The 17,044-nt window shown below is 40.3% G+C and overlaps 1 protein-coding gene across 6 annotated transcripts in view; it reads left to right on the top strand.

Annotated features, from left to right (window-relative positions):
* The window catches only part of CHL1 (cell adhesion molecule L1 like), a 434,380-nt gene extending 424,065 nt beyond the window's left edge, over positions 1-10,315 (top strand). For all 6 annotated transcript variants that reach the window (XM_069206369.1, XM_069206371.1, XM_069206370.1 and 3 more), the window contains one exon: positions 7,261-10,315. In XM_069206369.1, the coding sequence (XP_069062470.1) occupies positions 7,261-7,471 (211 nt within the window). In that variant the 3' untranslated portion in view covers positions 7,472-10,315. The remainder of the gene's footprint in view (positions 1-7,260) is intronic.
* Positions 10,316-17,044: the final 6,729 nt, after the last annotated feature.

The following is a 17,044-nucleotide window of genomic DNA, read 5'->3' as shown; positions in this document are numbered from 1 at the left end:
ACTTTAGCACTGGACAGCAGTGGTAAAGTGAACAGAGTAACAAAAACAGCAAAAACAGAGTCCAGCACACATCAACAACCTGGGAAACAGAGGCAAAAAGTTAGGGGAGACCACGCCAAGGATGCCAAGTCTAATAGGGTCCGATGAATGATACTTAAGGGTTTACCAACTTTTTTCTTGCAATTTACTCTGAGGCTTATAAGTGACAGTGAGCAGCGTGCTACTGAGCCCCCTAGATAAATAATATAAAGTAGTTAGAAGAGGGCCGGACTGGCCGTAGTGGGCATCGGGTGTTTTCGCAGGAGGGTGGGGTCTGTTTTTTTCAGATGGGGGGAACTCGTTTTGTGCCTGGGGGCCGGTTTTGTGGATGTGCTGCAATATCAGCCAAAAGTAACAAAATCAGTAGTGCTTTGCACTTGTAATCCACCCTTCACCAACCCTCTCTGTTCCTGGGGAAATTACACACAGTTTGAGAGCCCAACAAAAAACTGCAGAAGCAGTACCACAAGATCTAGAGTGACCAAAAAGCATAACTAGTATATTCTCTGAAAAAGTACAGGTAAAAGAGAAGTCCCATTGCAAAATGCTGAAAAAAAGCTGTTTTGTATGCTCACGTTAAAGGTGGCTAGAAATGTAGCATGAACTGGGACCTAGATTACCCGAAAACCTGTCTTAGTTACGGATAAAATGGCTGATACAATACAAAACATATTAAGAGTTATGAATTACTCATCATCAAAGTTGATAGTTTGCTCACATCCATCTGGGAATATTTTTGCAGCCTGTTGTGCACAACTGGCATTTTTGCCAGCCTGCCTGAGAGCCAGCGGGTCACCACCCGATAGCTGGTAAAGTTGCCTCTATTTTTATAAAAACTTCACAAGCTTCACAGATTGTAAACTTTGCAAAGCTTTAAATATATATATGAGGTTGCAAATCAGCAGGCTTTGCAATTTTGTGCAGTCTTTGAGATGGCAAGCTGACTTTTGAGGCTGGCTCCTCTACCCAATAATGAATAATTCAGGGGCAGATTTATGGACGGTAGTGCTGGACTGAGTGCAGCGCCACTTTCCCTGCACCCCTTAGCACCCCCTACTGCCACCATGTGTGTGCTGTTTTTAAAATATGGCGCACCATGACACAGGGTGGGGCAATAGCATCATCCTTCATGACACTATTGATGTACACTGCAGGAGTAGCGCCAAAATATTGAGGGCCCCTTTTAAGGCCTGATCTTGAGCAGGCGTTAAAAATGCCATAAAAAATGGCGTGAGGAAATCTCACAGATTTCCTTACGCAATTTTTCCAGCTCCCCTAATGGGTGAATGCCCCCTTTGCATACATTATTCCTGCACCAGGCATGATGTAGCACAATGGGTTACAGAGTGGCGCAATGCATGCATTGCGCCACTGTAAATACGGCACAGGGATTTTGTCCTCGTTGGGCCACATTAACGTCAAAATAAATTATGTTAATGTGGCGTAAGGTGGAGCTAGAAGCCTATAAATATGCCCCTTAGTTCTCAGACTGTTGAGTAAAGTTACTTTTCAGCTATCTGATTTGAGTCAGTTCTTTTGAGAAATCGTTAGACATAGCCTTTAGTGATCCAAATGTACGGCTGACTCCAAGACTTCCCCCAAATCCAATTTTCAATCATTATTAGTTTAGACCATATAGCCTTTGTGAGAAAACAGGGCTGATTGCAGAGGCCCCCTAACTTTTTGCCCCCATTTTCCACTTTTGGCTGGTGTTTTCCTGATTCTGATGGTGCCCTGGGTACTGCTAACCAGTCCCAGGGCCTGTGCTCTGTGTAAAATCGATATGTAAATTAGGCTAATTATAATTGGCTACGGCAACCTACCTATAAGTCCCTAGTATATGGTAGGGCATGTAGGTTTAGGGACCACAGCATAGGTAGTGCACCCATAGGTGCACTGCTGAGGTGCCCAGTGTCATTTTAAAGGCAGGCCTGCCTTGCTGGCTGCTTTTAAGTTAAAGTTATATGAATATGTGACTTTGGAATTAAAAGTAGTTCCAAAGTCTTAAACTACCTTATGTTTACATATACATCACCCCTAAGGTGTGCCCTATGTGCCTCTAGGGCTGGGTACCATGTACCTATAAGCAGGGACCTTATAAAAATAGTTTTATAAGCCCTGGTGAGGTAAAAACAGCCACATTTGTTTTTCCCTCATTGTAGTGAATGGCCTTCATAGGCTAGAATGGGGAGACTTTATTTTAATTTTTAAAGTCCCCTTAAGTAATGGATACCAAGAGTTTGGTATCACATTAATTGTTATAATAAATCCCACAACTTCCAGTTGGTGGATTTAATATAACCTGTTCAGGTAAAGAGTTTTAAACTTTACCTGAAAAGTTGCCCATTTCAGCCCTGCATTGTTTTTGCTGCTGTGCTCTGATTGGCCAGCCTCTGGCAGCCTGGCCAGGCTGCCTTGATGAAGTGTGAAGTGGCCTGACTTCACACAAAGAGATGTGCCTGTGGGAGGGAATTTCCCCTCAGCAGATGGTGAGGCAGGAAGGGTGAGGGCTGCCAAACTGGTCTTCAAAGGCAGAGAAGGACATTTGGAGCAACCCAGCAACACCCCCACATCCTGCAACCCCAGACAACTAGGTGTCCCCTTGATTAGATTAGGAGAGGGCAGGAGAGGGGTGTGTTTATGATTTTTAGCCACACCAGTGGGTGGGCTCAGCCAAATGTAACCTCCAAAAATCAGATTCAGCCATGATGGATTTTTGAAGAATGTTCCCTCCTGGGATTGATTTTTGCCACACTTCCCAGGAAGTGGTCATCACAGGGGGAAGGACCCTGCACCTGATTGGAGAATCAGGACCCCCCTGTTTTTCACCCAGGAGCAAGGATACAACTGGCAGACCTGCACCCACACCACATCCCTACCAGGAAGAAGTACAGAAGAAGAAGGTCTGCCCTGCTGGACCCCTGGCCTGCACCTGGAACCTGCACTCAGAAGGACTGCACCAGCTGCACACTTGGGCTTCACCACAAGAAGGACTTTGCCTGGCTTCAACTGGTTCAAGGAGGGACTCCCTGTTTGCTACAGGTGGAAAATTGCTAACCAGAGTCCCCTGCACCAACTCCTGAAGAATTCAACCAGCTGACCACTGCCCAGTGGCCAAAAAGGAGTTTGTGCCAGGTGCATTCTGGGAGTTGTAGACCGCACCCCCAAGGACCATCTCAGGGCTTCTGGACCATTGGGGTGAGCTGCGGACCCCAAAAGAACCTTGAACATCTGGGAGAAGCCCCAGAACTTTGGAGAAGTTAAGAGTACTTTTGAAAAAAAGCTCCATAGAGGGACCGACCCGCCGCGGCAACTCTAGCTGGCTTGCCTCAACCGCGATCCGGACTGATTTGCAAAAAAGAGACTAAGACCGAAGGTAAAATGTTGACCTGGACCTCCCAGCCAGCGTATCCAAGGAGGGCTCCAGGTACGTCGGATCAAGATCCAGGTTTGCCCCGGTCGAATGATTTTCACCTCGAAAAAACGACTAAGTCCAAAGGTAAAAATCTCCACCAAGGATTTCCGCGACGCGTATCTGGAGAAGAGTTCCAGGAGGTCAGATTGACTGGCAGGTTCGTCCCGCTGAAGAAAATCTTCGGAAAAGAGACTAAGTCCAAAGGTAAAATTTTGACCGAGGCCTCCCTCGAGCTGTAGCCGAGCAGGGCTCCATCGCGGTCGGCCTTAAACTTTGACCGGGTGAGGTGCAACCAGATGACCCGATTGGCGCTTTTTGTTTCTAGGCGCTAAAAAACAATAATTCTTTAAAAATTCATATCTCTGGTTCCCCTTATCCGATTTTATTCATTTTTGTGTCATTTTAAAGATAAAAATGTAATCTATGTATATATATTGGTTTTGGATTTTTAAACTGTTTCCTGTGTTTTAATTAATTACTGTTTTGTGATATTTGAATGCTTTAAACTCTGTCTCCTAAGTTAAGCCTTGTTGCTCGTTGCCAAGCTACCAAGGGTTGAGCTGGGTTTAATTTACTGAGACCTAACTGGACCTAAGTGGAGGCTATTGCTAAGTGTAGGTACCTACCTGCCCTTACCAATAACCCATTTTCCAACAGCCTTGCATGCTTTTATATGCTTTCGGTACCTTCCTCGAATTTGTTTACCTATTTTGGTGACTTAAATTTATACAGTGAGTCTTTTGCTTGATGTCTTTATCATTTTAGCAGGATCTTACTGTGTTTTTTAGATGACATGAAGGAGTTCGTAACATGTTTAAACGTTTCTTGAGTGTCAATTGTTTCATAACATAATATTATATGTACTCGCCAAAGCAATGTTATTTCCTGATGATTTCCTGTATTGAACTGTGGTTTTTATTGTTTTTATACTGTACAACTTATGTTTTTGAGCTGAAACAATACATAAACTATATTTGTTATTAATTACCAGGCGTTCTGGTGTACTAGTGCAAAGGAAGGGTTCCTAATTGGACTGATGGGCCATTTAAACTTGTGTTTAGAAAGCCCATGAGAGATCAGGGCATTTTACTTGATTCTTTTTAATGACCACATTGATCATATCTAAGACATTGTTTAATGGCTGTACTCATAGCCTAAGACTGGAATGCAGATGATACCATTTTCATAAAGGTCAGTTTCAATTCCCAAGTGAACAGCAAGGCAAAAAAAACCTTAAGATTTTTGGATTCTGCCTCTGTGGTTTCTTAAATGTTAACCTTCACGCTGTTTTAGACCCTTGCATTTCAAGGGCTGTTACTTTTCCTTAAACTTTTGTGGTTTATGTTCTTTGGTCATTTTGGTTTTCGCTGTCAAACTGTAGGACGTAAAAAAAAACACAGATGCACATCACTGACCGTTTAAGCCGGTATAGGTCGATATTCTTTTGAAGCTCATGGTCAGTCACAAAGTGTCTTCTGCTCTGCACCTCGTATAGCTATGCTACACATTTGCATTTGTAATGCTTCCACCTCGTACAGCAGTTGCAGTTCACGGAACCTCCCTGTATCTCTGCATTGAATGGTAACTGAAAAAAACATAGGCCCGCATTTATACTTTTTTAGCGCCGCATTTCCATAATTTTATGACGCAAAAGCGGCGCAGACTTACAAAATACAATTGTAGGCAGTCTCAGAGAACTCTCACTGCATGTCATTCCTCCTCCATGTTGCTAAACTGTCTGTAGTGTCTAGGTTGGTCATTGGCGATAGATCTACTCATAAGCGCTGGAAGTGAGGTGCTTTGGTGCTCCACCACCCCTATAATAACTAAGCTGGAGTTCAGAAGGTGAATAAGCAATAAAGATGTCTACCTTTTTTTTTCATCCCGTCACATTTAAGACAAAGGTCAAATGTCAGGTGTTGCCTTTTTAGACACTGCTGCTGCTTCTTTTAACATGGCGACTGGTGTTTTCTTTCTTTGACTGCAAAGTGAGAAGATTTTGTAACGCGAATAATGTGGCACTCCTGCTGGTGTGAAGGGAAAGGCTTTTTATCTAACACACACCAACATTTAAATTCCTATAAATGAATTGTATACATATTTAAAATCGTGTCAGCACTCAGGAAAGCCTTTTTTGGTAATTCTAAGGTATGATGGAAACTAAGCAATTCAAGACAATTTACTTGGCGACGCCAAATCCTCATTATTATTTGTGTCTATATAGCTATATCAGTAACACTGCATATGTGCAAAATTAGTGGCCATTCCGATGGATAATTTGCCGTGAGTAAATGACAATGAAATACCATACTATGTTGAATAGATTATTTGCGACAGTATAGTCCAAAATTTGCCACCTGCTACACACTGCTCCCTTACCACTCTCTTTCTGAAAAGGTTTGGCCTCACTTGTTCTTTGTGCAAAACGTGGCCCTTTAACAGTCCTTATGAGTTCAGTGACGTAAAATGATAACAACACCCTCTGTCTAAAATTGTTCCAGTACTACTGGTCGTACAATTATTTATTTTGAATAAGACATAATGCACGCTATGGGATAGTGACATATGCACTTGGGGTAATTAGCTTGCCCTGGGTTTCTAGTCACTGCTTTGGGACCTGCTTTAGGTTTATAACAAAGATTTATCTTCCATTAATTTCATTTGCGACAGATGTCTACTGTCTTCATGACATAAGGATTGAACATATGCATAGGTGAATTTCTTGGAAGGATAAATGCATGGATGTGGCTAGTGTAAAAAGTGAGAGGGTGAGCAAGTTTGTAGCTATTTGTAGTAATTGGGGAAAAACTATTTATTTAAATGTTCATAAGAATCTAGGGTTTAATTTATAAATTGTGATTATGGCCACTAATAGTGATTCTGACTGTTTGTAATCGTAAAAACATTTTTCTGCGCGAATTCCATTTTAGGAATCTGTAAATAATTGGTGACTAATAAAATGGATTGGCAACTTCAAGATGAATCACTATTTGGAAGAGGCATGTTGTATGTAGATCTCCCTTCTGCTTACTGATTTGTTAATGAGGTGTATCAATGTTTTGTCCTTGACATCTAATAGAACACTGAAAGTGTACAGACTCTGGAGTTACCATGGTAATCCTTTCACAAAAGGGAAGAGGAGACATTACTCTTTGTGACTTAAAAAACAGAAAGTTTGTTGAGGAATAGGCGGTGATCTAAGGTGTCCCCGACCAAACTTCTCTTTTAAACACAGATCTGTTTTCCTGTCATCCAGTCAGAGTAAGTCACAATTTGCAACATTATTACGATTCAGAGGTAGGTAAAATAGCAACCTAATCTGAATGGGGATTTTGCGAACTAACTATTATTTCTTGAGTCAGTTCACAAAAATCCACACTGGCTACAAAATACTCATTGCAAATTGTGACCAGGGTTTCGAGACTAGTGTTTTGTACACCAGGACCTGATTGTACAAACGAATACAATTTATTACAGATGTATTTTTGATACTGTAAGCAATTGTTTGATGAGATCCTAATTAAAAATGTCAGCTTTTGAGAACAAAAAAATTGAGAATGTTTTCTCACTGGTCAGAATAAATTGAACATGTTTTATGTGAATAAATGTGTAACAGAAGCACTTAGTTGAACTCTTATGCAGAATTAGAACCCTATGTGATGTAATGTATTGAAAGCAATTGCTACATTTGTAAAAACTGATCGCTTTCTTTGAAAATAGGTATTCTTCTATAGCCAAAGAATTGCTAATATCTTGAAAGCTGTCCAGGCTAGGTTTCCAGCTCATATTTTCCTTTCTCCCTCCAGTGACAGTGATGAAAAGCCTCTCCAGGGAAGTTTGGAGTCCTTAGGGCGGGACATTAAGGCATCCGTAAGTGGAGACAGCCTGGTTGATTATGGTGATGGAGATCACGGACAGTTTAACGAAGATGGCTCTTTCATTGGAGCTTACACTGGCTCCAAGGATAAAGGCACAGCGGAACCCAATGGCAGCTCTACGTATCCCATCCATGCATAGAACTCTCTGACCTGTTCCAAAGTGCCATACACTGGACATTCCATTACGTCCTTCAACCTACCTTGGAAAACGTGACGGGAGCTGCTGCATCAGGAGCCTAACCGGTTTTCCAAAATTCTGAACATCTGAATGCCAATAGCACCAAACAGACAACGCCTCCAATCTGTTTACTTCTGCAAAGTGGAGTTTTCTAACAGACAATAAATGTGGTAGATTAGACCTGCATGAACCCTAACAGTGCCCAACCCATCCACTCATCATTACCTGAGATTCCTGATGGCCAACCCGTTCACTTTAATCCCATTCACCAGGGACCTGCATTTACAAACAAGTCCATCTTGGCATCCTCTCATCACTAATATGCTGAACTGGTATGCCAGATCATTCAGTCGTCTCATCTCAAACTATCATAAACATATTGCAAAGCATAACTGTATTCTGCACATTCACATAGCATCATGTGATCACATTCACTCCATGGATTATGCTAAATCTTGTTTGAGTGTTTTGTTCCCACAATATGTACTATTTGTTAATCTGTATTTGGTAGTTTTTCGATATGATCAAACCATATTTGCACTTAGAATATTTTAAGCATCCAATAGAGGCTCAAAAGCAAAAAGCAAAATAATCTACGAGGTCAGATTGTATGAATGGAAGAATGTGAAGAGAGTGAACAGTATAATGGTTGGTTCCATGCTGGGGGTATTTAATTTTCAGCAGTGACACTGGTAGATGTAGAATCCAGCCCTCCCTAAACCTCTGAAGAAATGGAACTCCCTTTTTCCTTGCATTTTTGTTTTGGAATGTTTCTTTTGTAAAGATTTGTCCAAAACAAAACAGTAAAAATATATTTAATAAATACTGTAAGAGTGTAACGTATTTTAGATACCTGATTGCCACCACAAAAAAGTTAAGGATGATTTTTCCTTCTAATCAGAAATTTGTAGGACAAGAACCAGGTACACTAACATTACAAGAAGCTGCCTCGAGCAAAGTGCATCACAGACACATAGGTGGAATTAAATACTTGATGATGCCTGACATGCCTTTACAGTGGAGTGTCAGACTGTTTTCAAGTTCATTGGAGGGAGTCGGATTTTAATCTTTTCTCAGTCAATAAGCAAACACATGCACATTCATGAATTTGTAGTGGAACAACAAGAAATGAATTCCACTGAAATTGATCTGACCTTCCATTCCGTAATGGAGGTCGAATACAATAAACTGACTTGTGATATCTCACTAGAATCTCACTCTTTCTTATAGCTGTCAACATCATTCTATGCAAGAGTTGCCCATATATCCTCAGCTATATGATTAGCATCTCATCATAGTTAGCCCACCAACTTGCAAGTGAGACGAATGAATGTCATGAATCATTAATTCAGTAGTGTATTCAAGCACACTCTTGTCATTATACAGCATGAGAAGTGCAGAGGATCCCTGCATTAGTGCTGCTGAATTGGGCCCAAGATAAACTTTCAGCAACCAGAGGATACAGACAACAAACACACATGAACACTTAAGACATTAGCAATCAGCAAGCATAAATGACCACTTGTCAGAAAACTGAATGATATAACCTCTGTACTTCATGAAAGTACTTTTATCTTCTTAATTACAAGCTGATACCTGGAATGTTCTGTCCTCTGTATGATTTTATCAACTCTGTTGTCTGCAATGGGAAGTATATCTTGTTATAATCAGGCATTGCTCAATAGGCTTCCATTGATTAGTGCATTGGGGTGTCCTCCCAATGCGTTTATGTTATCTGACCACTGAATGGCATATTGTGCTAAACACTGCTAAATATATGTTTGGTTGAAGATTGACCTTGCCTTGCAGGGTTGCAGGGTTAGTGTGAAAGAAAATGAAATGTAAACATCTTCATCCATAGAATACATTGATGTCATCACACATTGTTGGAGATCTATTGAGTATAACATTGAAATGCCCTGTTTGCAATTATTATCAATCTATTGCACAGCAACAGCTGTTACCTGATGACTACTTGCCAGAATAGAATAATGACTATGATACTTTATGATTCAGGCTATTTAAATCTCGATACTTTAACAAACGTTTGAGTTAACACAGTGCCATATACTTTTTTTGAAGGTTTGGTGGAAGTAAATTTTCATGGACATTCTTATTAAGAGAACTCAAAACTGCTTTGGCTTTGCAAAGCTGCAATCAGCATTAAAACCTTGGTGCCATTCACTGGCTCAGTTGATTTCACACGGGACTGTGGTTTTACCTCATACTAGTCACACTCACTATTGGGGCACTGTTGTGTTGGTAAGGTGCCAGCCCCACAGTCCATGTTTCTCACTTCTTTTGTGTACAGTTGCATGTATTGTATTACAATTGCCAGGTGAGTGGACAACATTCTATAACCCTCACCACAGACAATTAAATACAACTTTATGGGTCTTTATGTCATCTCAGCATAAAGGGTAGAAGTGTTCAGGGAGGAGTTCCCCCAGACAGGCATCTACACAAATTCTTAGAGTTTTTTCGTTGCCTGCTAGGTGTTTGCTGTTTTTGCCTGATGCACTGTTTGATCAGCACCTGGGCATATTTACATTTTTCACTAGAAATGTGTTTTTGTTTGGTTTACATTGTGATGGTGTGTATCAAATCATTGAAGGTGATTAGTAAATAGATGGAGTCCTGCTGCAAGGGTACTACCCACAAAATGGGATATTCTCCAGAAAGGGGCAAGTTGTGTATATTTCATTTCAATTAATGTTTTGGTTTAATTTTTATGGCATTTTATGGAAAATAATGTGTATTTCCTTTCTCAGAAAAATTCAATAAAAATTAAATATTGTAAATCTACCTCTGTTCCATTAAGTATACTTGTAAAATGAGCTTTATTTGTTATTTATTTCACTTTGGTATTTATATGACGTGGACCTTACCACTTGGGCAGCAGAGCACTTAACATAAACACCAGATTACATAGAACTTGCTAACAACACAAGGAGGACCTATACACAATTGTAGAAGAGGCTGTAGGTAAAACTACAAAAACAATCAAGCAAGGCACAGTTGCGGCAGTAAAATAGGAGGGGTCCATTAGTTATCTGGTTACAGGTGAAGACAGAATAGGTGAATGTTTAGAGCCTCGGAGAAGAATAGTAAGTTTGAATTCGATATGAGTTCTTCAGATAGGCTGTAGGTTTGGTTGTGAGTTTTTTTTTTTTTTTTGTCATGGGCCTTTTCACGAAGAAGCATAGATTTTTTGTATTACTGTTGTATTTCAGAGGTGACTTCTTAGATAGCAGGGCAGAAGCACAAGATGCTTCTACCCTGCTACCTGGTGAATCCTAGCTCGATGCTGGCCAGTGAAGATCTCCTAAAATGTGTGTAATGTGTTCTGATTTTTTTTGCTTACTTAGAAAGGCCAACACCATTGTGTAAAATGACCTTGAGAGGAGTTGCGCTGAGGCTTTGGGGAACAATGCTAGGATGGTGACGCCACCAACATGGTGAGAGTTTTATTTAGCTGGCTGGATGTCAGGAACAAGATGCTGAGAAAGTTTGTTTAGTCCCCTTCTTCAATGCCTAAAGAAAGTGTGATTCCTTTAGTTGTTACTGTGCTATCCTACACTTAATATTACAGTGAAATTGCTCCTTAGGAGGATCTACAGGGAGTGCAGAATTATTAGGCAAGTTGTATTTTTGAGGATTAATTTTATTATTGAACAACAACCATGTTCTCAATGAACCCAAAAAACTCATTAATATCAAAGCTGAATATTTTTGGAAGTAGTTTGTAGTTTGTTTTTAGTTTTAGCTATGTTAGGGGGATATCTGTGTGTGCAGGTGACTATTACTGTGCATAATTATTAGGCAACTTAACAAAAAAAAATATATACCCATTTCAATTATTTATTATTACCAGTGAAACCAATATAACATCTCAACATTCACAAATATACATTTCTGACATTCAAAAACAAAACAAAAACAAATCAGTGACCAATATAGCCACCTTTCTTTGCAAGGACACTCAAAAGCCTGCCATCCATGGATTCTGTCAGTGTTTTGATCTGTTCACCATCAACATTGCGTGCAGCAGCAACCACAGCCTCCCAGACACTGTTCAGAGAGGTGTACTGTTTTCCCTCCTTGTAAATCTCACATTTGATGATGGACCACAGGTTCTCAATGGGGTTCAGATCAGGTGAACAAGGAGGCCATGTCATTAGATTTCCTTCTTTTATACCCTTTCTTGCCAGCCACGCTGTGGAGTACTTGGACGCGTGTGATGGAGCATTGTCCTGCATGAAAATCATGTTTTTCTTGAAGGATGCAGACTTCTTCCTGTACCACTGCTTGAAGAAGGTGTCTTCCAGGAACTGGCAGTAGGACTGGGAGTTGAGCTTGACTCCATCCTCAACCCGAAAAGGCCCCACAAGCTCATCTTTGATGATACCAGCCCAAACCAGTACTCCACCTCCACCTTGCTGGCGTCTGAGTCGGACTGGAGCTCTCTGCCCTTTACCAATCCAGCCACGGGCCCATCCATCTGGCCCATCTAGACTCACTCTCATTTCATCAGTCCATAAAACCTTAGAAAAATCAGTCTTGAGATATTTCTTGGCCCAGTCTTGACGTTTCAGCTTGTGTGTCTTGTTCAGTGGTGGTCGTCTTTCAGCCTTTCTTACCTTGGCCATGTCTCTGAGTATTGCACACCTTGTGCTTTTGGGCACTCCAGTGATGTTGCAGCTCTGAAATATGGCCCAACTGGTGGCAAGTGGCATCGTGGCAGCTGCACGCTTGACTTTTCTCAGTTCATGGGCAGTTATTTTGCGCCTTGGTTTTTCCACACGCTTCTTGCGACCCTGTTGACTATTTTGAATGAAACGCTTGATTGTTTGATGATCACGCTTCAGAAGCTTTGCAATTTTAAGAGTGCTGCATCCCTCTGCAAGATATCTCACTATTTTTGACTTTTCTGAGCCTGTCAAGTCCTTCTTTTGACCCATTTTGCCAAAGGAAAGGAAGTTGCCTAATAATTATGCACACCTGATATAGGGTGTTGATGTCATTAGACCACACCCCTTCTCATTACAGAGATGCACATCACCTAATATGCTTAATTGGTTGTAGGCTTTCGAGCCTATACAGCTTGGAGTAAGACAACATGCATAAAGAGGATGATGTGGTCAAAATACTAATTTGCCTAATAATTCTGCACTCCCTGTATTTCAGAGAAGCAAACAAAAAGGGTTAAAAACCTGCTTTGCAATCTTTTGCTCTTTTTGATTGAGATGAAGATGAATATTAATGCACACATTTTTAGCAAGTAACCAAACTCCCCCTGACTCCAGGGAAGAGGATGAAGCTAATGAATATTCAGAAGCAAGTGCGGTAGACGTTACAACTACAAACAGGAAAATCAGGGACAGAAATAGCAGCAAAGTGACAAAGATGATAGAAGAATAAGAGAACTAATGTATCTGTGATGCATCCATCACTTGGAAAAGCCTCCTAATATATAATTCAAACAGTAAATGACCACAGGAAAATACTGTGCTTCACCTTTGGTTGGGAACATCAGGTACACTTTCTGGACAGATCACTATCTTATAAATGGCAGTTAATGAATCTTGCCTATTACCATTTCCTGAAATTGATTGTGTGGCTTCAGCACATGAAGAAGAAGTCCAAGTTGGACATCCATTGCTGAATTCTGCAGCTTTGCCGGCACCTTTCTTGCTTGATTTACCATGCAGCTCTTCTGGGTGACTGCAAGCATGCAACTACCTATGTGGTCAAGGCAGTGAGGATCTGTATGCTAAGCATAGCAGCCAGCAACATCCTTCATGAGTACATGAGGCGTGCACTGTCTTCAACACAGGCAGTCTTAGGTAAGCTGTCAGTGTAAATGGAACACTGGAATGGATTCATTAAAGCACAATGAAGGTTTGGGTCTTAACCAATTTTCAATAAGGATTAGAAGTTGGGCTTGTTGAAATGGGTCCATTTCATGATGGATCTTAGTCGGTTTGGGTTATGTTTCTTTGTTTTATTAACTACTCTATGCAGATTAGAATAGTTTGGTCAAAAATTTTTGCAGTTCTGGTGGCAATAGTTAACTGATAGGGACTGTCTTTAAAAGATAAAATATAAGTATTATTTTACACCTTAAACTGACAATACATGTCATTAACTAAAAAAAGAAGAGATTAACTATTACAAATATGCGTAGATAGTTAAGACTAATGGTTATCAGCAATAAAACCTCTGATTCTTAGGATAGCCAAACTTGCACTTTCTCTTTAATTCTAGTTGTTGCATGGACGTTATAGAGGGACATAGAAGTATCACCACTGAAATTTAAAATACTTTGATAATAAGCAAAGTGTACATAAACACATCAGGACATCTGAATGTATCCTACACACATCCTATTGAAGAGAAATTGAGAAGAACTACTTTGTGTGATAAATAGTTATTAGACCGGTTTCTTGCTTCCTGTTGAAAGAAGGCCTTCATACAAAGCCCGAAAAAAATGGATGGTGTGAATAACATGTTGACATTCATAACTCCTTACTCTCATCCTCATTCATGTACATTTGCTTTTATGGCCTCATTCCTAAGGATTATGTTTTTTTAAGGAAAGTATAGTTAACACTGGTGTGCCACAGTACACTTGAACGTCCTTGCCATAGTAATGAAATGAAATGAAAAAGATTTCTAAAGTGCAGACAAATGCCCAAAAATGTTACATCGCTAATGGGGTTAGTCCAATGGGAAAAATAATGATATAACTAAAGATTAAAGATCACAAGGGACACAGACCCTCCATTAAAGAGTAAAAAAAAACAGGTTTTTAAGGCCTTTTGAAATGTAGTGTAAGCCTGAAGGCTGAAAATGGAGCAGAGGAGGGTATCCCAGAGCTTGGCTGTGGCCACTGAGAAAGCTGTCCCTCCCTACCTTACCTTCCAGAATTTACAGATGATTACATAATTGTGGCTGGAACATCAGACCAGTCTACAAGGAATATACCATTGGAACATGACATTGATGTCTCAAGGTCCAGTGTTCTGCAGTGTGTTGTTCACAATACACAAAGTTGTAAAGACAATGAATTAATTGACAGGTAGCCAGTGGAGCTTCGATATCCCCATCGACAGACTGATATTTAGGGATGTCAAGACCTATTTTGCTGCAGCATTCTGAACCAGCTGCAGCTTTGTTATTAAAGTCTTGTTCACATCCAAGTATAGCGCATTGCAGTAGTCCATTCTAGAAAAAATCAATGCCAAAGCTAATTGTTTACATGCCGAAAAGGGGATAAATGGGAACACCTTCCTATGAGTCCTGATCGTCCCAAATAATGAAGGATGCTACTACTCCCAGTGCCATATTTGTGCGTCTTTGTGGAGTAGCGGTCTCTCAGACCTACCCGCCATCCATGCGACGGTAATGCACGTAATGTGCTTCCAAGGGGCCCTTGCCTGTATCTAGGAGGGTCATCACTTTGAGTGTGATAGTTTCCCCATGAGATAAGTACTGTTAGGTTATGTACAAGAGGAGTATACATACTTTATTAGTGAGTACTAGGTATTTTTAGGTCCTGATGAATCGTCGCTTGATCCGCAGGGACGGTTAGGGTGAGAAACATGTTGACCACAGTACGTGGAGTGTAGCTAACTAGTCACACAACACATTAGAAGTTTCCTCTATCTCTATTTTGTGAGTAGAAAACACCTTCTTTATGGGGATTTAGGCCATTAAACCTGATATTTTCCCTCCTTCTGTTTTTAATCTTGCAATAGATCCCTATTCACACTGTGATCAAAGATTTCCTTTTGGTTCCTATAGTAATTTTCAACTCAATGATATCCAGTTCTCTTTTTCACCTCATCTGGCAACAACAATCAAAAGATCTCTGATAAAGAGCCCCTTTGTGGGGCCTGTTAGGCATTGCAGTCCTGGCCTGATGAGAAGCAATGCCCGATGATGTAGCATGTCTCCTATGTGTGAGTGAGGGCAATTGTTCTAAAAAACGAATATGTGTTGACCTAATGACTCACCACCAAATTGGTTTAGTGGAGTCTGTAGCACTGGAGAAGATGTCATCCAATGTATGGCCGGTTGCATGAGTTGGTGTCATGACTAATTGTACAAGTCTGCGGCTTGTCAGCATGTCCTTGAAGTCAATGAACATGTCGTTTTCCAAATGGAAATTGAAGTCACCTTGGAGAGTGATGTTTTGCTTTCCCAGATACGGTTCCTTTAGGTGTGCGAACTCTGTTATGAATGCGGACCTGGGTCCAAGTGGTCTGTAGAATAATAGACCAGCAAACAAGCTGGTAGACAATATTTCTTTAGAGAAATAGAAAGCTTCACAGGGGCCTGAGATCTGAAAGTGTTGTATAAGGCAGGTGTACATGATTTTATATATAACTGCCAACCCAGCCCCTGCCTGTCCTGTCATGTTTAATCATTGTGAACCTGGGGGGATGGCATTTAACAGGTCAAGACCAGACAACTCCTTGGCCCCGGTCTCTGTTAACAAAGATCCAGTCAGGCTCAGGAGTTTATGTTTATTTCAAAACTACTGATTTGTGAATTTTTAAAACATCTTGTTGAACTTTAAGAGGTGTAGTGCATTCAGGTAAAAGAAAACCTTATATTTAATAGCAGGTTAGATTTACTATTCCTACTTCAGTCATCACAATAATAGGGAAAATGTTGGACTTTAGAGGAGTTAGGGTTACCTGGTACAAGACTTAAAACAAAAAGCATGTATTTCACCGTATGAAGAGCATTCTGGAATTCATCATGGGATAGTAATCCTAAAGATTTCTTTCTGAACCATTATTATCAGATATATATTAAAATCATACATTTGAGTCTTGAAAAAAGGATAACATTTTTCTCCACAGTTACCAAGGTCCTGTCTACAGCATGGTGAATAGGTTGTGTATATGTAGTCATACAAAATGAAAAGCAAACCATTACTTTGAACTAAATACACTTTTTGTATATAACCAAATTGGTAGTACAAAAAAAGAGGCTCATTAGAATTTATCTCAGTATCTGGTAATATTAAAATAAGGTTAGTAACAAAAAGTGGGACATTTGGAAAACAGCATATCTTATTGAATTACCCTATTTGAATATCTATGTACCCTTTCCCAGGAATAATAGTTCATGACTTTATTCAATGCTTCATCATCTTTCGTTCTCTGTGCACCAACCACGGTGGAAATTAGAAACAACTAGACTTGCAAAATATAACTGTACTTACTGTGATAGGCCTCCCACAGCACATATAGCAATCACACCAGTAGAAATTGTGGATGCAAAAATTACTTCATTTGTAATCACGTGCCTGGCATGACAAACAAAGTAAGATTTGTTTAGGAATTGAAGGTAAAGATCTACAGCTAATAGGATAATTGAAACTATCCCAAAAGGGGCTTAGTCCTAGCTGCTCTCACCAAATACCACCTACCTGTTCCCTTCTAGAGAGTGCAGACCAGATTTAGTAAGTAAATGCAATGTCCTTGCATGAAACAAGTCGTCACAAGACAACATAAGTTC

This window comes from Pleurodeles waltl, chromosome 9 (genome assembly GCF_031143425.1).
Source record: "Pleurodeles waltl isolate 20211129_DDA chromosome 9, aPleWal1.hap1.20221129, whole genome shotgun sequence".
NCBI classification, from domain to species: domain Eukaryota; kingdom Metazoa; phylum Chordata; class Amphibia; order Caudata; family Salamandridae; genus Pleurodeles; species Pleurodeles waltl.
The sequence above is the reverse complement of the archived record's forward strand: the minus strand, read 5'-3'. Positions and strand labels throughout refer to the sequence as shown.